This window comes from Myxocyprinus asiaticus, chromosome 20 (assembly GCF_019703515.2).
Source record: "Myxocyprinus asiaticus isolate MX2 ecotype Aquarium Trade chromosome 20, UBuf_Myxa_2, whole genome shotgun sequence".
Lineage (NCBI taxonomy): Eukaryota > Metazoa > Chordata > Actinopteri > Cypriniformes > Catostomidae > Myxocyprinus > Myxocyprinus asiaticus.
In genome coordinates this window covers 21,495,759-21,522,092 of record NC_059363.1, presented here as the reverse complement: position 1 = coordinate 21,522,092, position 26,334 = coordinate 21,495,759, and the positions used below count along the sequence as shown (strand labels likewise).

General features: G+C 37.7%; 1 protein-coding gene and 1 pseudogene across 2 annotated transcripts; one reads left to right on the top strand and one right to left on the bottom strand.

Annotated features, from left to right (window-relative positions):
• Positions 1–8,065, bottom strand: LOC127410821 (cell cycle control protein 50B-like; annotated as a pseudogene).
• On the top strand, positions 6,588–26,334 carry kdm1a (lysine (K)-specific demethylase 1a). Of its 2 annotated transcripts, none has more exons than XM_051646975.1 (21): positions 6,588–6,958; positions 8,071–8,358; positions 11,407–11,575; positions 11,708–11,841; positions 12,914–12,992; positions 13,154–13,246; positions 13,522–13,628; positions 13,719–13,800; positions 13,923–14,017; positions 14,426–14,443; positions 15,522–15,664; positions 15,810–15,900; positions 17,808–17,942; positions 20,596–20,669; positions 20,801–20,912; positions 21,096–21,228; positions 21,319–21,506; positions 23,631–23,745; positions 23,963–24,090; positions 24,899–25,045; positions 25,518–26,334. In XM_051646975.1, exons 2-21 carry the CDS (start codon positions 8,095–8,097, stop codon positions 25,701–25,703), a joined length of 2,493 nt encoding a protein of 830 aa, XP_051502935.1. In that variant the 5' UTR covers positions 6,588–6,958; positions 8,071–8,094; the 3' UTR covers positions 25,704–26,334. The 2 variants fall into 2 exon arrangements, with proteins under 2 accessions (XP_051502935.1, XP_051502936.1); XM_051646976.1 differs by having other exon boundaries at positions 6,592–6,958; positions 11,410–11,575.

Here is a 26,334-nt window from a genome sequence, read left to right as displayed (position 1 = left end):
CATAGCATTTATTACAGAAAATATACAAGTCATAAACTATAACTCTCAATATATTATACTAAAAATAAACAAAGCTTCAACAAAGCTATGCATTTTACAGGTAGACATGGCACCTGAGATCACAAATGGTCTCTGTCTATATATCTGTTAGACATTTCTTTAGCAGTCATGATATCTTTAAACATGTTTTAAAACCATGAGCTTCTTTATCTGTTCAGAGTTTTGGCCACAGAAACTATGGTAAATCAGCATTACAAAGAGCACAGATGACAAGAACATATCCTAACTTCACATTTATCCGAAAAATTAAACTATTTAAATTCTAGTTCATCTTTTACACAACCTGAGACAATTAAAGTATATGTTGAAGAAAAAAACTGTAACAGTCCCTGAATAACAATAAAACCAATTTGATCTCCAGATTCTAAGACTTTAAATTTAAATTCAAATGTAAGCATTTGGTCCTTTGAACATCGGCATAACAGGGTTTCCTGAAGTCTAAAGCACAAAACTATTCATTACACAATAAGACCATTTAACAAATACCTGATTAAAAAAAGAATAGCCCGAAGTTAAAAACTTCTATTATGCACAACCTTTTTCCAGAAGATCTTACTCGTTACCAATAAATCCCTCTTTGATTTTTCACGTTATTGTTAGAAAACAAAATCTTAATGAGTTTGTTTTATCAGCCTTGTATCATCACGCATCATCATCTGAGAATTTACATTTAGCGTATACAATAAGCATAACCACAGACTTGACCACACACAAGGAGCCAACCACTAAATAAGCGATGCCCAAGAAATTGTTCTTCCCTCCCATCCAGGACACTATGCTGAAGACCACCTTCTTATGTCCATCAAAGCTCAGTACTGGGTAGTCTGGAAATGACTTGGTTAAGGAATAAAACATGCTTTACTTATTCATGCTACACATTTAAGTGTTAAACAAAGCCAAGACAACCACTTCTATTGCAGCATGAAAAGAGACAGTGAGGTTTTCTCAATATTTGCATAGCAGCTCCTTCTGAAATAAAGCTTTACCTAAAGATCTCAACAGCTCCTTTGACTGTCATGCCATTTCACCAATTCACCAAGATAAACACATGCAGAGATGTCATAACACTGTAGGACAGAGCTCTAGCCCTGCCGGAATTGAGAAACAGCCTAAGCATTATTAAACTTAATAAAAAGTTAAGTCAGAGCTTCTGCTTATGTTACTGCTGTTAAAGCATGTTGCTTTTGACTTGCTGAACGATTCTGAGGAATAGAGAATTCTGTACACAAAGTCAGCTGAAAAAGGAGGTCTTGATATGAAGTTAAGAAAAACTAATAATAGCCAGGGTTACTGATTACAGAATACATGCAGTAAAATGTCATTTGTAACGTATTTCATTAGATTACTCAAGGTCAGTAACATATTCTAAATACTTTGGATTACTTCTTCAGCACTGGTAGATTTTTTCACATGTTTTGACTATAAAAACTCTGCCAGTACAGTAAGACAAAATACACGTTAAAAATATATTCTCTGAAAAACCTAAATATCTTATGCAGTGTTGTTTCTAAAACAAGATTAATCTAATTGATCTTGTTTTAAGGATTTTTAGATATTTTTACAGGAAAACAATACAAAAATTATTATCAAGAATACAATTTTTGCCCTAATATCAAAGGTCTTACTAGGAAAAAGAAATTATGATCCAACGTGAATTTTCTTGATAAAAGAAATATGATCCTGCCTGGTAACTTGTGCATGTAAAATGGCTAGAAATAGCATTTTAGATAGATAGATAGATAGATAGATAATTTATTTGTCCTCAACGAGGAAAATTTGTTTCCACTGAAACAAATTTAGCTTAGCATAAAGCTGACAATTTACACAAGGTTTATTTCTATTTCTTCTGCTCCAAACTTACTTCAAACTTATTTCTCTGTCTGCTTTATGAATGTAACACATAAAGTGTTTCACCGCTGTTTAAATTAACTTTGGATCGCATCATTTATATGTATAAATGTTTTCCATCTGAAAGGACTAAATATTAAATGAAACAAATGACAATAAAATGCAAAGTAATCTCTTCAGTAATCAAAATACTTTCTGAATGTAACTGTATTCTAAATACCAATGATTTAAATTGTAACTGTAGTGGAATACAGTTACTTATATTTTGTATTTTAAATACGTATTCCCATTACATGCATTTCGTTACTCCCCAACCCTGACAATAGCTATTATTTTTTATTTAAGGAACAGAAATGTCCCACCTTCGTGTCATTACAAACCAGCGTAACTTTCTCCTGTGGAACACAGAAGTTAAATTTGTGAGGAATATCCTGGCCACTATTTTTCATATAATGAAAGTGAATGAAGACTGGGCCAGTCAAGCTCCAAAATTACAATAAAGCACCATAAAAGTGGTCCATATGATTCCATTTCCCACTACATTCCAAGTCTTATAGGATAGTGATTATGAGAAATGCTGAAGTTTTGTTTTTTGTTCTTTTGTACTGAAGCTTGACAGCCTCAGTCCTCACTCAGGATATTCTTTAAAAATATACCTTTTTCTGTTCGATAGAAATTGGGGCGTAAATAATGACATCATTTTTATTTTGGGTGAACTACTCCTTCAAAGATGATAATTCGATTTTTACTCTTAAATGAGTTTTGATTTTTATATGAAGGATACTGTAATGGATTGTCAGAGTAGTCCTCTGCAAGGAGGCCTGCAGCATAGTCACCTTCTGTAATTCGCTGGTAGAGCTTCCTGGACTGAGGGAGCACTGCCTTCCTCATCCACACAAGAAAGTCCTGGTTCAGGAAGCGGGTATTGTTCGGGTCTACAAGGTCCAGTGCATACGCCACCTTGGGCCAGTTCATGGGCTTCACTGTACCTGTAAATCAGTATTAATAAAGACAAAGAATCCAAGTTCCAGTCCAAAAAGGGCATAACTACTTTTGCATTATTGCTAAATGTAAGAATACTTACCATCAAAAGCACTTGAAAAGTACTTGTTCACGGGCGAAGGGTTCATGTACTTTATATTGTAATCCATCCACCAGGAGATTCCTTTCCAATTAAGTGGCACCTCCTTCTTTGTACCATTGATTAATTGGTAAAGCTCAAATGGATCTTTCCACAAACAATAAAATATTAATAATGCCAGAGTAGGGGGCCTGGGTAGCTCAGTGAGTATTGACGCTGACTATCACCCCTGGAGTCGCGAGTTCGAATCCAGGGTGTGCTGAGTGACTCCAGCCAGGTCTCCTAAGCAACCAAATTGTGCATGGTGATTGTGGAAAGTAGCATGTGGTGTCATGCACAGCGGTGTCATGCACAGCGAGCCACGTGATAAGATGCGTGGACTGACTGTCTCAGAAGTGGAGGCAACTGAGGCCTGTCTTCCGCCACCTGGATTAAGGTGAGTAACCGCGCCACCACGAGGACCTACTAAGTAGTGGGAATTGGGCATTCCAAATTGGGAGAAAAGAGGATAAAAAAAATAAAATAAAATAAAAAAAATAATAATAATGCCAGGGTAAATTTTACATAAGACCATGAATGAGCATTAAATAGATACATTAAGGCTCAATTTACACCTGTTTTTAACATTTATCTTTGGCGATCTGGTCACAAGGCACTGGGCGAGACAGCTTGTCGTTTATACCTGGTTTATTTACATGTGTCTCAAATGCATCTGCTTTGGCCACTTGTAATTGGATTTCAAGGGAGGCATCTCTGAATTTGTGACTACTTTTAATCTCACTGCAAAAAATTTTTTTTTTTTAAATTTAAATGTTTAAGTGGAATGCTATTTTTTTTTATCTTAGTCACATTGATGTTAGTCAGGCAAACTAAAAAAGTTCAGTGAAGTCTTGTGCATGTACAGTAGATATGTGCTTTTCTAAATTTGTCATATCTGATGGTGCTTTTAACCAAGACATGGTAGCACTTTATTTTACAGTACTGTTTTACATTTGAGTACTATATAATTAAAAAACTACAGTAATTACTAGGTACTAACCATAAACCTAACCCCAAACCTAACCTTAACCCACATTAGGTACATGTAGTTAACTAATATTACACAGTACTTTCTTTGGTAAGTACACTGTAAATATACTGAAAATACATGTACTGTAAAATAAATTGAAACCCAAGACACTTTTCGGTAGCACTTTATTTTACAGTACTGTTCCAAATTTACGTACTATATAATTGGAACAACTATAGTAATTTCTACCTGCTTTACCAAAGTACTCCAGAGTGCAGTCTGTACGATGGGGCGTGGCGACACATTGGGGCGGGGAAACACGTGTAGCTCCGCCCACCTCTGATTTAATTGGTTTATCCACCTTATTCCTGAACATAGAAGAGTTCCAAGGTTCACCTGTTTTCAATTTCCAGTCTCCAGTGTTTTCACCCACATCAGCATTTTTTCTTAGCAGAAAAAGTATTACATTTGAATAAATTGTCAAAAAACATGTGACTCTATAGCGCCTATACTTCACAGAGTCGAATTTGTTTTGTTTTTTTTGACAGTGCCTCACCTTAATAGATGACATGAAGCAATGGTCCGAGGTTAGTTACGTTAATATCATTAGCTACTTTGAGTTATGACAGCCAACAACTGTACAAGTTGAGCGTGAAATTCATATTTACACCAAATAACACTTAAATGGTTGTTGTTCTCCATCTGGATCACTCGTTTCGGTTAGTTTTACATTGCGTCTCGAGACCAGAAACAGAAAACAGGCGATTAGAATCATAATGGCGCTGCCCATTGGTTTCTCAGGAAAACTGTGGATACAGCAGAGCTTTTTGGTGTATGGAGTTGAGAAGTGTCATGCTTTTAAGCTAAGCATACACAAAAGGAGACTAGAGTCTGGTTTTACATAAATCATTACGTCGGTGTATTACTGAATGATAATAAAGAGCAAAAAGAAAAAGAAGAGAAAGCGCTAATAACCAGCACAGTTTCTCTTAATTATAAGCAAATGTGACATTCAGAGCAGAATTCAAGTTATTTCAGTGCAGTATCTGTAACTGAGATTCTAATGTGCATGCATGCCTCTCATATCTGTGTCCCTCATGTTGATATCAGACACACTGAATAATTTCGTGAAGTTCTTGTGCATGTTCATGCATTCGCTTTTTAAAATGTTTCGATTGTGCGCTTATACTCACGTAACCGCCAAACCGTAAATGCTTGTTGTTGTTGTTTTTTTGGTTTTTTTTTATGCAGCGCTCCGCTGCTGTGGCACAACGAGCCCAATGCTGAATGTGTTTGAAGTGGACAAATCTAAAAACAGTTTGGACCCCGTTACAGCTGTCTTTAGTGTCGTCCCGTTTCAAACGGATCGCCCCAAAACACATCTTAAAATTACGATAACGAAATTAATTCACAAACTGTCAACAAACATGAAAAGGCTTGTGCCCGTTTTTGCGCTTATCTGCACCATTTGCAAAAGGTAAAAAAAATAAAAATAAATAAGAAAAACAGCTGAAAACAATAAAGATGGAGGTAGGGAGATGTGGGTGATGTTTTTATTATTATTTTTGCCTTCTCCTACCCAAAACATTGCTCCCCCCCTTAGGCATATTGACTCACCTCAATCTGGGTGGCAGAGAACAAATCTCAGTTGCCTCTGCATCTGAGACCGTCAATCTGCACATTTTATCATGCGGCTTGTTGAGCATCATTACTGCGGAGACCTAGCGTGTGTGGAGGCTTCACGCTATTCTCTGCGGCATCCACGCACAACTCACCACACACCCCACTGAGAGCAAGGACCACATTATAGTGACCACCAGGAGGTTAACCCAACATGACTCTACCCACTCTAGCAACCAGTCCAATTGGTTCACTCAGCACACCCTGGATTTGAACTTGCGACTCCAGGTGTAGTAGTCAGTGTCTTTACTTGCTGAGCTACCCAGGTCCCAAACTAATTGGATTTTTAATGCCTAAGGTCAGATAACAAATAAGTGTCATAAGGTTATTTAACAACAAAAGCTTAAAAATGAAATTAAAATAACCAACATGCTGGCCCACATACATATTGTATTAAAAGGTGAATGAGGGACACATGGGATGAGTTATGCCATAACTTTTTATTAGCACTTATTCTGCAATGAAAGTGAATTGTATTATTTTATTTGGCTTGCAATGTAGTGGACAACTTCTAATATGTCTCTTGCTGCTTCTTGAGAAAGAAAGAAAGAAATAAAGAAAGAAAGAAAAAGACTGATAAGACAGTATGGTGCTTCATATTTGCTGTGAATAACACTTAGCTAATCTATTAATATATTAACTAACACCTTGTGCAACGACAACGTCCACATATTCCCACTCCTCCTAAATCATTCCACTGTTTTAAGTTTGAACAGCCCTTTATTGTGCCGGAGCTATTCGGTATTTAGGGGCCATCTTCCAAACTGCAATCTGGGGCTGCTAGCTTTACCTGTACCGCACACACTTTTCCGCTTTGCACATGCTCCTCCCACCACTCAGATGTAATAGGTCTGATGCCGAAAAGGAAACCTGAGATGGCTACTGAGGAAATACCGTCAGTGAGTATTTATCTGAGCTAACATGGAAACTTAAAACTGCGGATGCGAGAATGTTTATTAATGTTTTTTATGCGTTTTATTCATCTTAACCAAAGCTCACAGATTACTTAAAATTAATTCAAATAAATGTAATGTATATTAATTAAGAATTATTATTATGGACAAATGTGTTTTCATTTTGCATACAGGTGAACACTGGATAAAGAAAATTTGCATAAATTGAACCTGTTTAACTGAAACAGTTGATCGATGAGATTTTCACCCAATTACCTCACTGGACAGTTTAGATCCCGCCTTCTTTACACTTGTCGTCCACTCTGATTGGCTGCATAACTCCGGCAGGGACAGGCTTTGTGTTTGGCTCTCCACAGCTGCGAGGAGGTAAATATAAATATTATTTTGATAAACAGTGCACATTATGATAACGTAATACTAATACGTATCACATTATGCACGTTTAACGTTTCAAAGTAGCGCTTTGAGTTCGTTGTAGTTTGATAATGAAGATAAAGATCTCGTGCCGCTAGCAATAGCATATTAGCTAACGAGCGTATGACCACATCAGTTATTCTCTTATCTCTTTACTGTTTGGAAATTATTAATAGTTCAGCTGCTCAATATTTGAGACAATTTATCCTTTGATGTTTTTGTACTATAATCCTTTGTTATTTCCGCTAATGAATTTGTGCAGCATTATTGTGGTTAGGTGCTAGCGCCAATAACACAATTAAACTTACAAAAATGCAGCCAGGAAACTGCTTTCTTATATTCCTTCCTGATTAAAAAAAAAAAAAAAGCTCGATCGCTTAAAATAAGGCTAGTATTAGCTTTAGTGCTTCTGAATTTGTTAGCATTTTGTGGCAGCGGTCTGATCATGATCCGTTAGTGATTGATTTAATAAAGAGAAATTGGGTATAATAGGCATATTTGGTGATTAATGTACAGTCAACGTAAATATACATAATTCACACACATCTCTCAGCTCATAGCTTAATATTTGGAGGGTCTTCATTCCTGTTGTTGAGAGCAGGTGCACACCAGTGTGAATACACCTCTGTTAACTCAGGTGCCCTAGGATAGCAGGCCATTCATTACTCTGGTATAAACTGCAAAGTCCTTGTGTGGAAAGAGTACCAGATGATGAATATGTGCATTTAATAAAATACAATATGCTCATAATTATAAAACTTGGGAATCATTTAAAGAAAGCGCACATTATGTCATTGTTTAGAATGCAGTTTCATATGTGCTGGTTTTCTTTTTGTCTTGTGGTTAAGACAGAAGATGGTTTAATTTTTAGGGTTCAGGACTTGTGCTGGCCAGGTGTCTCTCCTGTGGGTTTCTTTTGGTTCCATTACATGCTGTTTGCTTCCTATGTTCTGTGTTCACACCAGTACGGTGTTTGATTTGACATGATCAACACACATTTCTCTCACTCTGTGTCTGTGGCGTTTTTACCTCTACTAAGCTCTCCTCTACCTTCCTCATTTCAGGAGAAGTCCTTGTCATCATCTGTGATGCTGTCCATTAAGAAGTCAGACCCAGGCTCTTCCTCTTCTTCAGGGAGTAGCGGCGGTGACCGTGCCCCTGAAACCCTCTCTGCCCCTCAGGCGGGTGCAGCCGGTTCCTCTGGTCCAGGTTCTGCAGATGTGAAAAAGAAAGAGAGATCCTCACCGAGTGGAGAACCAGGCGGACCTCCTCTCTCACATCCTCCTGGACCAGGAGGGATTGATCAGGACTCTGCAGAGGGACGCAGGACCAGTCGCCGCAAGCGAGCAAAGGTAAACATCTCTGTTAGCTTGAGCTGCAGGGGAAGCCACTTTTTTTTTTCTCAAAATGTGATAAAATAGCCCTTTTTTTAGGCAAAGCGAGAACACTGCCTTGCAGTTACTGAGGAACTGTCATCACACTAAAGGCCTAGTTATACCTCTGCGTCCCTATGCAACGCATAGCTATGACGGTTATGGCGAAGCCTAAGCCGTAGCCTGATGTGCACCTCTCCAAAAATGTAATTGCGCATTGTGTTAACGCAGACCACAACAACTGTGATTGGTCTGTTTTGTGACCAGAGACCGTCCCCCAGCATGACAAAAGAAATCTGAGGTAGAGGCACATTTTGTCGAATATTATTTTAAAATCTATGCATCGCATGTATCTACTGATCTGTGATCGTGTCACACTGTAGTTGGACTTGTTTTGTTTTTCGGGAACATCTGCTGTTTTTATATTCTGTTTGAGTTTCATGAAGTTACAAGTGAAAAGACACAGCTGTTTACAACTTATAAACTCTATACTTTTTTCCCCTGGGGCTTTTACTCTATATATTTGATACGTAAGTGAAACAATATTTGTTGTATTCTACTCGAGACCTTTCCGATCTGCATGATGGTTTGACCGTATGTTTGACAGTATGGAATATAGTAAACAATCATATTTCATAAATTATGGAAATGGAACACTTCTAATTTGTCAACAAATTAAAAAGCACCTGTTAAGAGTCGCTTTGGATAAGTATCTGCTAAATGAATGAATGTAAATGTAATATTGCCTATATTTAAAATCCAGCTTTAAAACGGCACGCATTTTGTGTTGGTCAAGCGAGCAGTTATTTATTCATTTGAATGGGTTTATTTCTTCAGCACGGAGCATCAAAGAATGCCAAACTATTTGTTATTATTTAAGCGACTTAAGAGCAAGCGTACAGTGTATGACTGATTTATTTTCAATCTACATGGCAGGAAACATGTACAGTACCTAAATACAATATATTTTGATGAACTCGTTTTTAAAGATGCAGTGATTTAATACATACTTTTGAATCAATGAATGACATTGCTTATGTTTATTTATGAAATGTATAATTTTTTCAGAGATTAAGAAATTTTCTGCTAGCACTTGGCTGTTTACTTGCAGAACAATGCAGACACATCAGTGCAAAACTATAAATGCAAACCACTGCATTGGTCACCACATGGAGCATACGTTGTAAGTTCAACGCAGAAGTATAAATCGGCCTTAACGTGATTGAAAATAATTTGTGTTAAAGTTGCATCCAGTCCCCCTACTGTAAGGAGACAACAAGAATAACGCCACCCGTTAGCATGAACTTTGACCACTTAAAGGAATATTCCAGGTTCAATACAAGTTAAGCTCAGTCGACAGCAGTGACAATGTTGATTACCACAAAAATGGATTTCGACGTGTCCCTCTTTTTCTAAAAAAATAAATTAAAACAAATCTAGGTTATAGTGAAGCACTTACAATCGAATGAATGGGTTCAATTTTTGGAGGGTTTAAAGGCAGAAATGTCAAGATAATAATTTGATAATACATTTATTCTTTTTCAAAAAACATTTTTTTTTTTTTAGCTGTAAATTTGTTTAAATGAAAATTTTACAGTAATTTTAGGGTTTTAGTATTTGTTGACATTACATTGTCATGGCTATAACTTTGTATATCCAATTGTAACAACTGGATATAACTTTACACTGAAAAGTTAGTAAGTGATTTTATTACATTCATGATAAAAAACCTCTTATACTCTGCAGGATTTTTGGGCTGCTGCCTGAAAAGTTTCACACTCAAATTTAAAAGCTCCCTATTCACACATACAGTGGACTAATTTAATAAAAATTTTATAATTTTATAGATAACCCCCAATATTTTAAGAAATTATTGCAGTAATTAATAAATAACATTGTATATGTTTACAATTTTATGATAATTAAAATATATATATTATGTCTGAATTTTAAAAGCATTCTATTTCATTTCTGTGTCCTGTGCTCAAGCAAAAAGTCTTATTTCATTCCACTGGATGGCAGCAAGTACTGGAAAAATAATTTTTCCTCTATCACCTTCCATCACATTATACTGATCTTAAATGTAGGTGGTGCTCTTATGCATTTTAGCCTTCACCCATAGACAACAAGTCTTTTTTTGAAGTGCTGAGTGCTTCCATACTGTTTTATTGAATATCTTGGCTTCTGATTGTCATTGGAAAGCAGAGAATCCCAGCTTTAAACTTATGTGTAACATTTAATCTTCTATAGATGGGAATCGATTTTGCTGCTGATTTGTTTCTTATACTTTTTCTACTGGACTTCATATTTTGTACTACATTTTTTTGACAACATTGAATTATTCACCCAAGCAAGCTAACAAACAAGTAATTTATTTAACTCATTTTAAAGCTAATAACTCAAGGTAAGATTTGATATAAAGTTTGAGGCTATTTGGGGCTTACAGATCAGTGGTCAGCACAGAAAAGAGACATTTGTATTTTATGCCTTACCGAAATAAAATTTCACTATATGATATTTTTGAAAATAATTTAAACTGTGGTATTATGGCAACAAAATAAAGTCACCTACAGTCTTCAGTCACCTTCCTGAGAATGAGTGCTTTCATTTGATATATGATATGTCTATTTAAGTGCTATGTGAAGAAATTTTATTTTCATTTTAAAATTAAACTTAACCTCTAGGTTGGGGCAAATTGCGACACAAATGTTTCCAGGCCTTATTTTGTTATTTTATGTAACTAACTGCAAAAGTGATGGGGTTCTCTGAAAAGTTTAGATCCTAAGCTTTCAAATGATACCACATATGCCTAACTTATGCATCCAGGGACTTCAGTATTTTAAGTGATAAAACGGCTTGCCATATAGCGCCTCCCCTTCGCAGAGTTTAAGAGGTTACCCCAAAAAAGAAGGAATTTGGTCCAAAATTAGATGCGAGATTCTGCCTGAGTAATAAATAATGTCTCCTGTTTCACCCCAGCTGAAGTAGAACTTGGTTTTAATGGAGCTTTTATTGTGCCTCCTGCTGCAGGTGGAGTACAGGGAGATGGACGAGAGTCTTGCAAATCTTTCGGAGGACGAGTATTACTCAGAGGAGGAGAGGAACGCTAAAGCCGAGAAAGAGCGAAAGCAGGTGATTCCTCCACCTGCCCCACCAGTAGAGGAGGAGAACGACAGCGAGCCTGAGGAACCATCAGGTTTGGAGTGAACATAAGCAGCTGTGAATGTGGTTTTTGTCAAAGAATCTTTATATATTCACATGAATTTTAAGGGCTCAGATCTCTGTGTGTACGTGTACCTGTGAGCCTGGCGTCTCAATGTGTTCTCAGGTGTGGAGGGTGCCGCCTTCCAGAGCCGTCTCCCACATGACCGTATGACATCACAGGAAGCTGCATGTTTTCCTGACATCATCAATGGACCACAGCATACGCAGAAAGTATTCCTTTACATCCGGAACCGCACGGTGAGTTCACAGAGGAGTTTGACTTTTGGAGACATCAGGAATGAGTTTGTGCTACTACACAGAAGCATTTGGATGAAATTGTATAAAGCCAATTAAATTAGCAGGATCAAAGCAGACAAGTTGATACCCTGATTATAGCATAAATATTTCTTCCATAGTGGGTATTGGCAGAGATATTGTGACATTAAATATGGTGGCTATAGGAAAATCTTATATCTTTTCCAGGGTTCCCGTGGATCCTTAAAAGCCTTAAAATGTCTACATTCTGCTTTCCAAAATTTAAGGTCATAAAAAGTCTTAAATATCTTAAATGATACAACAAATGTCTTAATTTTTATTTAAAAAGGTCTTAAATTTGGGGGCGGAAAAACAGGAATCGTGATATGACCTAATGTGATTATCAAACTTCTAAAGAATACGATTTAAATAAATGCATGCGCTGCATCCTTCAGAGTGAAACATGGCACTGTTGTATTTTCTCCAAGCACGCAGGGGCTTGCGAGTGTTTTCAGCTGTTGCAGAGCAGTTCACAATCATTAAGCCATATCGGAAATATATGACAAGCTATCACTAAAGATCAACTGTTGATAATGATGATGTAGTGTTGATGAAATATGACAATGTTTACTTTTAATTGTTTATATTGTAATACGTTGTAGGTAGGGCTGGGTGTTTTTTCAGATTTTTCAGATTAATTCGAATTTGCATTTTGACAGGATTTTATTTATTTTTTTAAATCAAGAAATTGAGATACAGACCGTGCAGCAGCAAGTTATTCAGACCAGTCAAGGGGAAAGCAGCAGCACAGCATGATGAGTGATGATTCAGATAGATTGCTAATTATTGTTTGTTCTGTGATGTGTTTCAAGTGTACTGCATCTATAGACAACGTTTGGCAAGCGATCATTTTCACAAACTTTGCTAGTTGAATTGTAATGATAAATTATATCATATTGCTGCGTTGCTCAATGTGAACCTCTAGAGGGCGTGTCATTATCTGCAATAAGGTCTTAAAAAGTCTTAAATATGATTTTAAAAACTCTGCAGCAACACTGTTTTCTCTAATGTTCAGCTTCAGCTCTGGTTGGACAACCCCAAAGTCCAGCTGACTTTCGAGGCCAGCGTGCAGCAGCTAGAAGCACCATACAACAGTAAGTTTCTTTCTTTCTTTTTTAAAAAAAATAATAATTAAAAAAAACATTATTACATTTACAGACCATATGCATTTACAGAATTGTATTTGTTAAAGTAACTGCATATGTAGAGTATATGCATACTTTAACTTGGTAGTGTCATGTGTTTCTCACCACAGGTGATGCTGTCCTGGTGCACCGTATACACAGCTACCTGGAGAGACATGGGTTTATCAACTTCGGCATCTACAAGAGAGTAAAGCCTCTGCCAAGTAAATGCAATGAGCTATTATAACAGAAGTTCTCTAGAGATTTTAATATTCAAACTCTTAGCCCAAAGCCATTGCAGATAACAGGATGGCAGCAGTACAAATTCTTTCAACCATGTTTCATTTATTGGCATACAGGAGATGGCAGCCTGTTTACAACATTTTAAATAAGCTAAGGACGCATGCAAAGACAGACAGGATAGCCACTCCAAACAAGACAAGCTTTTAATGTACTCTATTTTTCTGTGTCCTAATTATACACTTTTATGTTATTGTAGCAAAGAAGACAGGAAAGGTGATAGTAATTGGAGGCGGGGTGTCAGGGTTGGCAGCCGCACGACAACTGCAGAGTTTTGGAATGGATGTAACTGTTCTGGAGTCGAGAGTGAGTACTAACTGCAAAGATATACACTGATGCATTCAACACAGCTGAGACTGAAGTTTTAATTTCTTTTACAAACCTTGATCTTTGTAGGATCGTGTTGGAGGACGAGTGGCCACTTTCCGAAAAGGGAACTATGTAGCTGACCTGGGTGCTATGGTGGTGACTGGTCTAGGTTAGAAATATCATATCTTCTCCCCAGGAGGTGGCACTGTTTACCATGTTAAAGAGTCATTTGTTGAGCCAAGTATGTGTCCGCAGCATTATGAAACTCCTTTGTGTGTATGTGTCTCTCAGGTGGAAACCCGATGGCAGTAATCAGCAAACAGGTCAACATGGAGCTGGCCAAGATCAAACAGAAGTGTCCGCTCTATGAGGCCAATGGACAGGCTGTGAGTACACCTGGAACGTATATGAAACTCAAATAGAGACGCATCACTTTTGGTTCATGCACAGAACTGATGCATGTACTCAAATATTCTGATCTTATACATACAGGAATATAGTCAACTATATTAACGGTGTCATATTTTGATCTTCATATTTGTAGATGTGTATGTGTGCTTGCATGATATACAAATGCAGGTGTCTTATAGACCACATTAGACAATCTTTCAATTAAGTATACTTTATAAATCTCATTTATAATAGATTGTTTTGCTAAATCCTCCCATTCTCTTCTAATTGGCATCCCAACAGTGTTTAAAGTCAAACTTTAATAGAAATAAATAAATAAAGAAAAAATCTAATACTCTCTTTTATTTCCCTCACCCCCTTGATGGATTGCCCTGGTTATAAAGGGAGAGCGCTGCACAAGTGTAAGTACCTGTTTATAATACAATATATCATGTGTAATAAGAGAAATTGTCGTAATGGAGTTATCTGTTTTTAAGCACATATTTGGAGGAAACCCCCAATAATAAGAGTGTATTCAAAAGAAGTTTGTGGCTGCATATATTTTTTTTTAATATAGGGCACTTTACAGTTGGATAACAACAGCTCATCCTGGAAATAAATACCTGTTGAACTGTGCTTTCGTAATACATTCTATTCCTGTAAATGTGTGATGTCACCTGTCTGCATTGTTTGAAGATACAGCTAAATTTATGAATTATTGAACTCCATGTCAATTGGTGGCAGTTTTGTTTCTCAGGGAAAATGAGTCTCCATGTCTTTTTTCAGTCTCATATTGTTATTTTTGGTTTGCTGACATGTGCACTGAAATATACTTACCCTCATGTTCATTCATTCATTTTGCAGTGAAAGAGGATACTTCAAAAACACTATACTATAAAAGTCGTCCGTAGGACTTGTGCACTATAATACACGTCTTTTAAAGCCATGCAAGAGCAGTGTGTGAGGAACCGAATTAAATGTAATGTTCACTAAAAAAAATTTTTTTTTAATATAGTCAATGAAAAAATTTTTCACTTCTTCCTAAGATGAACACCAAGAAATATTAAACTAAACATAAATATGGGCTTTTTCTTTTTTTAATAATGGCATTTAAAGGGATAGTTCACCCAAAAATGAAAACTCTCTCATTATTTACTCTTTGATATCCCAGGTGTGTATGAATTTCTTTCTTCACCAGAACACATTTGAAGAAAAATAGAAAAATATCTTAGTTCAGTAGGTCCTTAAGATGCAAGTGAATGGAGATTTCTCTTTTGATGCTCCAATAAATCACAGACAGTCAGCATAAACGTCATCCATGCGACATCAGCTGTTACATTAATGTCTTTTTTGATGCGAAAAATATAAATATTTAAGTACTTTTCTGGGTGAACTATCCTTTTAAACAATGAGTGTAGTTTTGTGGAGGATTATCATCCACGCTGATTTTATGAATGAACTCTGATTGGTGCTCACTGAATGTTTGTAACACTGCTGAAGGTCCCTAAAGAGAAGGATGAGATGGTAGAGCAGGAGTTTAATCGTCTGTTAGAGGCCACATCGTACCTCAGCCACCAGCTCGACTTCAACTTTCTCAACAACAAACCTGTGTCTCTGGGACAAGCCCTGGAAGTTGTCATTCAGTGAGTTGAATAGAGTGTGAATCAGAGTATTGGAGAACTGAATCTCAGTCAATAAGCAATACTAGTAATTTAAAACAAAAGAAAATTAGTTGATAGTTGGGTATAACAGTGTGGCATTAACATACTGCTCTTATGCTTTGTTCAGGCTGCAGGAGAAACATGTGAAAGACGAACAGATTGAACACTGGAAGAAAATTGTGAAGACTCAAGAGGAGCTCAGAGATCTTCTCAACAAGGTAATCATTAAGAGTACTCTTTCCATTTTTCTCATCTCACTTATAGGAAGGGTCCCAAAGTTATGGAATCTATAAATATTAGGGAATTTTTAAATCGTAATTACCAGTCATTGAAAAGTAACCAAAATAAGTAAAATATTACTAATTTCATGGAAAGGTCGTGGTACTTTTTATAGTAGATATAATGTTTTATAATTCTGCTCTAAAATACTTAATTGGCTAGATATTGGTCTTTGTTAGTGCTTGTGTAAAGTAAAACATGCTTCCAAGCAAGCTAGCATGATAACATCAGTCTGTTCTAACATCATATGTACACTAAAAGTAATCATTTAAATTTATTAATTCAAACAATTGTTACCTGACATACAAATAGAAATATGCCCAGCAATCTCTGTAAAATAATTTCTAAAATGGTCCTTATCCAGAAACCATGAACGAACATGGGTGGGAACCCTGTACCAAGGTTATAATGGTTTTACATTTGTAATTTATTTTTTATTTCTATTTCATTTTAAATTTTACGCTCCAATTTAGTTTAGTTTTCTTTTTGTTTGTTAGTTCTTTGTTAGTTTTAGTTTTTTAATATTTTAGTTTAGTTTTAGTTTTTCATTACATTTAGTTTTTATTTGAGTTTTTATATCAAGTGATACATATAGAATGGGGAAATATAGCTGGACACCATAATGTACAGTTTGTAAATAATACTTATTAAAAATCTTCATATTAATAAGACCAACTGAATTTCGTTACTGATATTACAGTAGAAGAAAACCGCAAAGTCCACTTTAATGGATTTGACATGAGAAAGTAAGTCTTGTCGCAACTCTGAAAACTGAATATCAAACAAAACTCTATACCAATTCCAAATGAAATGTAAAACAAATCATTTATTGACGGTTAAGACTGAATGAGTGAAAAGACTGTGTGTGAGAGCGAGCGAGCGAGAGAGAAAGTTAGAATAAATTATTGGATATTATATTGTATCTGTTCTCTTTGTTTTAACATCATGCAATGGCAACACAACGAACAGTCATATCCAACTGGGACACCTGGGGGTTTGCGGTGTGTGTGTGTGTGTGTGTGTGTGTGTGTGTGTGTGTGTGTGTGTATGTATATATATATATATATATACACAAACACACATGCATGTATCGCAAACCCCCCAGGCTTCTTTCAGCTTGTTGAACATGCATTTTCATTTGGGCATTTATAATTTAGTTGGATGATGACAGAGCGCCAAGCGTGTGAGTCGTTGTCATGGTACCCAGATAGATTCTGAGCGGACTGATAGAATGAAAGTATCGTTAAATCATCGTGCAATGCAATAAAATATTTTCCCTTCCCTGCAATCAATACCTGACACGATACCAAGAAGGATGTTGAGGATATTTAATTTCAAAGAAAACAAATCAGTGAGCCTAATAGCTGAAACCGGGGCATTATTAAATTTTTTAGAGAAATGACGGGACACCGGCACACACCTCGTAAAACCGAGACCGACTTCTGATCACCTTAGTTTTCTACCTGCTTTGCTTCTCTCCATGATGTACCGTAGCGATTCCCACCCGCTCTGTCTTTGCTAATGTAATGAGGGCAATAGGCCATCTTCTAATGCTATTGCTGCCTAGTGGCATCTTCATGTTAAGGTGATGGTGGGGTTAAAGGTTTAAAAACCTTTTGCAACTAAAACTAAATATTTTTTACGATTATTTTTATTTTAGTTTAGTTTTTTCAGAGCCATGAAAATGTATTTTAGTTTCAGTTCTTCTAATTATGTATCTAATTTTTATTTCAGTTTACGAAAATGTTTTTTTTACATTTAGTTTTCGTTTTCTTATTAGTTTATGATAATGAAAAAGTACAAGGATGAACTAAATTTTCTGCATGGCTGTTAATACTCTCATCAGATGGTGGCTTCTAAGGAGAAAGTGAAGGAGCTGCATCAGCAGTATAAAGAGGCCAGTGAGGTAAAGCCACCTAGAGACATCACAGCTGAGTTCCTGGTGAAGAGCAAACACAGAGACCTGCAAGCACTCTGCAAGGTAATAAAGCAAACTTTCCACATTGACCAAACAAACATGCTGCACGCTTACACATAGAAACTCTCGCACCAACTGATAGTCAGATAGATACACCGATCAGCCACAACATTAAAACCACCTTCTTAATATTGTGAAGGTCCCCCTCGTGCCACCAAAACAGTGCCAACCCGCATCTCAGAATAGCATTCTGAGATGATATTCTTCTAACCACAATTGTACTGAGTGATTATCTGAGTTACCATAGACTTTGTCAGTTCGAACCAGTCTGGGCATTCTCTGTTGAACATTCTCATCAAAGCGTTTCCGTCTGCAGAACTGCCACTCACTGGATGTTTTTTGTTTATGGGACCATTCGGAATAAATTCTAGAGACTGTTGTGTGTGAAAATCCCAGGAGATCAGCAGTTACAGAAATACTCAAACCAGCCAGTCTGGCACCAACAATCATCCATGCGATTATATAATCAGCCAATCGTGTGGCAGCAGTGCATAAAATCATCCAGATACGGGTCAGGAGCTTCAGTTAATGTTCACATCAACCATCAGAACGGGGAAAAATGTGAGCTCAGTGATTTGGAGCATGGCATGATTTTTGGTGCCAGACGGGCTGGTTTGAGTATTTCTGTAACTGCTGATGTCCTGGGATTTTCACGCATAACAGTCTCTAGAATTTTCCAAATTGCAGCCTAATACTGTCGGGACTCTCTTTTTAGCACCTACAGAGCAGAAAGTTGAATTCCTAACTGAAGTGGTCTTCACTGGTGTGATTTTAGCATGTTTATTCACATAATCACTCTCAATTTGTTTCTAGCTGCAATTGTAGCCTATTACAGGTGCTCTAACCATTTATGGTTGAAATATGAATTTCAGCACCCATTTACTCCCACCAGGGTTTGACAAGATTTTAAACATTTAATAGAGATTTTAATTTTCTTGTCTGATTGAAGCCTTGAGCATTTGCTTTCAGGTTTAATGCACCTGTAGTATTCAAAATGAAACAGCTTTATTAACGTTTTTATATAGGTAACATTGAAAGTGTACTTACCTCTCAGTAGTAAATGTTACCATTTAAAAAACAATAAAAAGGGCCACACTCAGTTGTTTTTTTTTTTTGTGTTTTTCTTTTCTTAATATACAAATGAGCACAGGCTCGCCAAAACTGGACAGATAAAGATGGCAGGCCCACTGCAGCCTCAGCTTTCTGTTCTTGGCTGACATTGGCTGTTTTTTGTTTTTGGCACCATTTTGTTTTTATGAGTAAACTCTAGAGACTGTTGTGTGTGAAAATGACATGAGATTAGCAGTTACAGAAATACTCAAACCAGCCCGGCACCAAAAATCATGCCACGAAATCAATGAGATCACATTTTTTTTCCCCATTCTGATGGTTGATGTGAACATTAACTGAAGCTTCTGACCCATATCTGAATGATTGTATGCACTGCTCTCACTGCTGCCACACGATTGACTCATTAGATAATCACATGAATAAGCAGGTGTACAGATGTACCTAATAAAGTGGTCGGTGAACGTATAGCTGCATCAGAAAACAGGAAAATGCTGCCTTCAGAGGCTGTATTTGGAGGCGGGATGAAAATAAGGTGCTTTTCAAACAGCTGTCAGTTAAGCCATTAAATGATTAAGTAGCAAGTCAGCTGCCTACATTTCAGATGCAGCCATTGTCTCTTTTAAAGAAGTAATGAAAGCAACAGAAATGTATACCTACATGTGTAATTTCCGTTCACCTTGGTGAAAGTGCATCCAGGAGCTTTGTGTGGGCAAATAATACAAGCTATTGTGTGTAACTGTGCTTGCTGTGGACTTCGTGTGATTTAAAAACTGGTTCCTGCAGACTATGTTAACTGACACACAGAGAAACCATGGCAGGATATTTTAGAGCTGTGTGATGTGGCTGAAGGGGAGGATTTTACTTTAAATAGTCCTGGGTAGCTGAGTGAAAGGCTTATCCATTTAGAGGGATGACTCTGCCCTCTGGGACGAAACCACCACTACTGCTGCCCTCAGCCGTTCAGGGAAAGGGTGCACACATCTGGAAACCTCACACTCAGGTGCTGGCAAGAAAGAGTCAAGTCTGAACTATCTACCTTTATTTTAAGTTTTGTACATTTGCCTGATGATAATTCATCTGCAGGTGATTTCATACATTTGCATCCTTTGTTTAAATGCATCTAGATATGTAAGCTTGAATTTGGGAGTTATTGCATTCCAAAATGTTAGGCCACAATTCATAACTCAGCATGTACATGTTGCATTCTCAGTGCTTCCACTGTAAGAGGCGCTATAGTCTCTGATGATAGTTTGAAGAGAATCCTGCTGAGCAATTTAGTTGAAGCCAATATTTTCATATAGCTAGCTATCTGAATAACACATCCGTTTCAATGACAGACAATTTAAAAGTAACTCTGTAGCCCCCTTTGAGTACTGTGGTAATGCATGAGTGCACATTAAGAACATTAAACTGGACTGCATGCTTGCAATGCCATGGCTATGCATTCACGTTTACGTGCTTGGCTTACTAAGTTTACAAATACGTTACAACTTTGGACTATCTCCTGTTGAACAAATCACTAATATCCTCTATAAAACATGCATGCAAGTGCTCTGATCTCTCTGGTGCCTTTCTTCCTGTGCAGGAGTATGATGAGCTGGTGGAGATGCAGGTCAAACTAGAGGAGAGACTGCAAGAGCTGGAAGCCAACCCACCCAGGTAAGCAAATAAAACCCATTCAGGTTAACAAACACAGTGATTACTGTGATAACATAAACATACTGTCCCTGTCTAGCCTCCCAAATGGAATACAACAACATTCTTGTTCTCTTTCTTACTTTCTTTCTTAGTGATGTATATCTGTCTTCGAGAGACAGACAGATTCTTGACTGGCACTTCGCCAACTTGGAGTTTGCCAATGCCACTCCTCTCTCCACGCTCTCACTCAAACACTGGGATCAGGTACATCACATCCACATTAAAAGGCAGATTTGTTGTGTCTCAAAGAATTAATAGTAAGATACCTTGAATGTATGAAGTCATAATTACAAAAAAATCTTGATTCTACAATTTGTATTTGTTACAGTTAAACTGTGGGCATCTATGCAGTCAGCTTAACTGCCTCTTTTCTCTCTGTTTGTGCAGGATGATGATTTTGAGTTCACTGGGAGTCACCTAACTGTGCGGAACGGATACTCATGTGTTCCTGTGTCACTGGCCGAGGGCTTGGACATTAAACTCAATACTGCAGTTAGGCAGGTCCGATACACATCCTCTGGTGAGTCAGTCACGCCAACAACTCCTGTATGTGTGGATTTGTTCATGTTTGTTTATCTACGTTTATGACCATAATTCTTCTCCATCTCAGGTTGTGAGGTGATAGCGGTAAATACTCGCTCTACCACTCAGACGTTCATTTATAAGTGTGATGCTGTGTTGTGCACTCTTCCTCTGGGAGTGATGAAGCAGCAGCCGCCAGCCGTACAGTTTGTGCCCCCCCTGCCTGAATGGAAAACTGCTGCCATCCAGAGAATGGGCTTTGGGAACCTGAACAAGGTGTGAATAATTCCTATTTATTCCTTTTGTGGACTCAGACAGGAGGCTGTTGATGTAATGATTAGTGATCAACCAATATGGGTTTTTTAATGGCTGATGCCAATATCCAGAGAGCAGGGTGGCCGATAAGCCGGTACAATGCCGATATAGCACACAATTTAATACAGTAAATAACAAAACTTTAACTTAGTAAAAAATAATATAAAAATAATATTGTATTTGAAATAGAAGATGGCAGTTTCTTCTGATTTCTGTTTAGTCATCAAATTTTAATAATTAATTTGCCCCTGAAAAAATTGTTAATGTATTAGGAAGAAGGAAATAACAGTACACACTGTAGTCTAGCAACCATGGATGGCATATGCGCATTAACAATCGCATTTTCTCAAAAAATACCGAATCAAATCAATTGTACATACACAGTGAATAAGACATTTACTTATAGCACACCACGTGAAGCGCTTTTACTTTGAAGTTGCATTCATGTGATCGTGCCAATTCAGCATGAGCAGCAATCTCCTGACACTTTAAACTGCTTGGATTGCCTGCTTGGATTGCCTGCTTGGATTGTCACGGAGGGACCGTCATGATTTATGAATTAGAGGATCTTTTGATCCTGATCCTGAAGTTTTGATTCTGGCTGATAGAATACGCGTTTTAGAGGTAAATAAATGAGCGCTCCACAGGATACTGGATCTGCTCAAGTTGTGTGAGGTTGGTTTATTATATCTGTTTAAACGAGATATATGCATATTTGCAGACGGTATATGATATTAGTTTTATTGATATTTGCCTTTTTATCATTAGACAAGACAGTTAAAAGTTACAGGGAACTGTTGAGGAGAGAGATGGAAAATGAAACAGACAAGCACTTTAACATTATGAGCTCAAATGCGTCTGCTGCGGCTCTGATATGCGGACCATTTAAATGAGACTGTGTTGCACACCGGTCTATTATTGTAGTAACACGATGGCACATAACAACAAAACATAACTGGTTGTTTACATGTCTCAGTTGCTTCATATGCAAGCAGCCGATTCTCAGTGCCCTCAAGAAACAAACCGGCCAAATGGGAAAATGTATCGGCCAATGACGATAATGAAAAAATTCAGAATATCGGCCAATTTATCGGTCGACCACTAGCAATGATGATAACTCTAACTTGCGCTAGCACAGAGTATTTTTATGTACTAATAAATTTAAAAATATCAGCTTTTGTGATTGCTCAAAACATGCTATTGGAGATTTGCTTGGTAGGATGCAAAGCAACAAAAACACAACATGCAAACTGCATTTGATTAAATACAAATGGAGTGTGCTAGTTATCGAGTTAACTTGAAATCTCAATCTTCTTCATCAAACTCGAAAAAGGTCTAAGCCAGCCACAGGAGTTGGGTTGGTAAGGTGAGGTCACATCTGATTTTTACATGTTGGTGTGTGTTTAATTGGTAAGTCTTAACCCCCAACCCCACACATTAAATGTCCTGGATGTGGCATCCTCCTCCTGCACTCTTTCTCCCCTTACTATCTCTCTTAGTTTAGCTGCAGCAAAAACTACTGCAGTATTATGCAATTATCATGTTCCACTTCCCCATTTCTGTCACAAGAGGGCACAGTGGGGTATTGGTTTCATTCAGAACACTGCTGTATCAGAAACAGCCGTCTGTATACAATACCCTGCACATGTTGCCTTTTTATTTGACTTGTATATGGCAAGTCAACATGTTTATGTATTAGTTTACTAGCAACAAGATGAGTGTTGCATTTAATAATGCTTTAGACTTCTCCTTGGCTTTTGAGCGCTGAGCATTGTATTTTCCTAGCTACCGGTCCTTGTAATTGCCATTGAACATGATTTGTGCACTGCATTTTAAGTCACTTTGCATAGTAAGCATCTGATAAAAGCATACATGTAATTGAGGATTTCCATTTATTGTGTTATTGCAATTTATAGGGATTAGTCTAAGTGGACTTAATATTTTAGCCCATTGGTGCAGAGCATTAGAATGCAAGTGTTATAATGGGATGTATTTACTATCCTCCATTGACCATGAGGTCAGACTAAAGCACTTTCATAGAGAGGCCTATTCTGCAGTACTAATCTGTTTCCTTCATGTCTCTAGGTGGTGCTGTGTTTTGATAGAGTGTTCTGGGACCCCAGTGTTAACCTCTTTGGACATGTGGGAAGTACGACAGCCAGTCGAGGGGAACTGTTTCTCTTCTGGAACCTCTATAAAGGTGATAATCATTTAATTGTTATTTATTTAAAGTGGTGAATCATAACTGAATTTTTGTTGATACTCAGCAGAGAATTCTTGGATTAGAGTATTTTAACGTCTGTATATAAGAGCACTGAAATTCAATAACTAAGATTCTTTAATAATAAGATAACGTGCCATTTAGAGTGAAGTCATGAACCATGGATCTTGAAACTGACCTTTTCGTGCCCTCTCAGCTCCCATACTGTTGGCTCTGATGGCGGGAGAGGCTGCTGGTATTATGGAGAATATTAGTGATGACGTCATTGTTGGCCGTTGTCTGGCAATCCTCAAGGGAATCTTTGGAAGCAGTGCAGTACCTCAGGTAAGTTCGGAATACACTAGATTAGCTTGCTTGATTATTTTTCATGTATTTCCATTCTGTTCAACAAATTCCTGTTTGAACAATAGTCGTGAGGGAAATTATCAGCCTAAATATAATGTAAAGAGTTCAGTCCTCTCTACCAATAGACATGATAAACCGGTAGAAATTTGGCAACTGTACATTTTGGATTATCGTCTATATCACGGTTATGCAAAACCGCCACCGTACGCGGTACACGTTCTGTCTGAGAAATGGAGGAGGAAGGTTGAGCAGCTTTACATGAGACAGAGAATTGAAGAAACTGGGTTTTTCAGGTACTGACCATTTTTCGTGGCCGCCCAAGCAAAATTTTGAGCTGCTGAAACAAATTACATTACATTAATTTCATGTTCTGAATATGCTTCTCATCAGACACACGCAGCTGTGTTTCACGTGACTTTCGAGTCCAGCAGGCTTCCAGATTGGACTCCACTGACACTTGCACTATTCAACCCGGTTTCTCTCTATCACGGCACAAACTTAAAAACTTGCGTGACCCATTTCAGTTCTACTGAGTTTTGAGGGGGTTTTTTTAACCTTAAAGCCCTATGGAGGAAGTCCAACATCTCAACTATATCGTTATCGTGATATAAAATTAGTGATATCGTGAAATAAGATTTTGGTCATATCGCCCACCCCTAGTCCTCTCATACCTCACTCAAACTCTCACGCGCTGAGACTCTGCAGCTCATTCCAGTGGCATGGAGTGTCTGGCTCTGCTCCAATGACAACAAACTGAGTATGTGTTCTGTGTCTTTCTTCATGGTAGCCGAAGGAGACAGTGGTGACTCGCTGGCGTGCTGACCCCTGGGCTCGTGGGTCTTACTCGTATGTAGCAGCTGGCTCGTCTGGCAATGACTATGATCTCATGGCCCAACCTATCACACCTGGTCCTGCGATACCTGGAGCTTCACAGGTGAGACAAAGTATTATTGTCATTGCTCATCAACTCTTTCCTCAAAGATGCTTGTTACGGAAACAGATGCGCTTTGAGTTTCACCATAGCTCTGTTCCAAAACCTAGTGAGCTGCCTCCCTGCCTACATGAGCTTCTAAGGCAGCTTTGTAACTGTCATGGAACCTCATAAGCAACCGATTTGGCTCTCTGCATGATAGACTCGACTCGAATTAATTTCAGTATAGTTTAACATTAGCATGTTTCCAAGCTAAAGACGTAAAGTATTACTTATTTATACAGTAAGTATAAGTCAGTCTTTAGGAGGCAGCATAATCAAGGTGCCTTCCTTTTGAAACAGCCTATAATGTGCCTATAATGTTTAAAAAGGCTGCCTCTGTAGGCAGTCTCAAGATGGAGTAATTTCAAATGTTGATTAATGTTAGGTTTAAGATTGAGGTATATGAATTGTACTAATTGTGTGTGTTTTGCAGCCTGTTCCACGTCTGTTCTTCGCGGGTGAACACACAATCAGGAACTACCCTGCTACAGTGCATGGCGCTTTGCTGAGTGGGCTGAGGGAGGCAGGGAGGATTGCTGATCAGTTCCTGGGGGCCATGTACACTATGCCACGGCAAGCCACTGCCAACCCAAACCCACAGCCCTCCCCCAGCATCTAATACACCTCTAAATCCAACTCATGATGCAGGTAGAGAGAGAGTGATTAGGGATAGTCAGTGAAAACGTGTCTTGGTAGATAAAGAAGGGGAGGGTCAAGTGAGGACACTGGGTGACTCCTTAGACTGGGAATGTGTGTGCAAGTGTGTGTTTATGGGAGTTTGTCTACGTGTAAGAACATGCCTTTGGGAAAATCATTCACTAATCTGAAAGCTGGATCTGGGATTTAAAGGAACCTTTTATTTAGTTCCCTCCTGCTTGGTATTGCTTCACTGGCTTAAGTCTGGGTCAACTATAGTGTAAAAGGACAAGTGGATTGTCACAGAAGAATTTCCAAGAATGTCGGAATTTGCATGGAATGTTCGTCTGGTTTGCTCCCCAGTAAGACACAAAAGGACAGAGAATATTATTTATACTCGACTCATCTGCACTCTTGACCTTAGTCACAATGTATCATATGTTTCAAGTCAGAGCATTAAAATGATAACAGTTTGAAGAGGCTCCTTGGTGAAGGACTCAGCTGGCCAGGAGATGGACAAGAATATGTCAATTGAAATCCAGTTATTTTGATGCATGCTGTCAATCCATTCTCTTTTATTTTTTCAAAATAAAACAAAAGATGAAAAAAAAAAA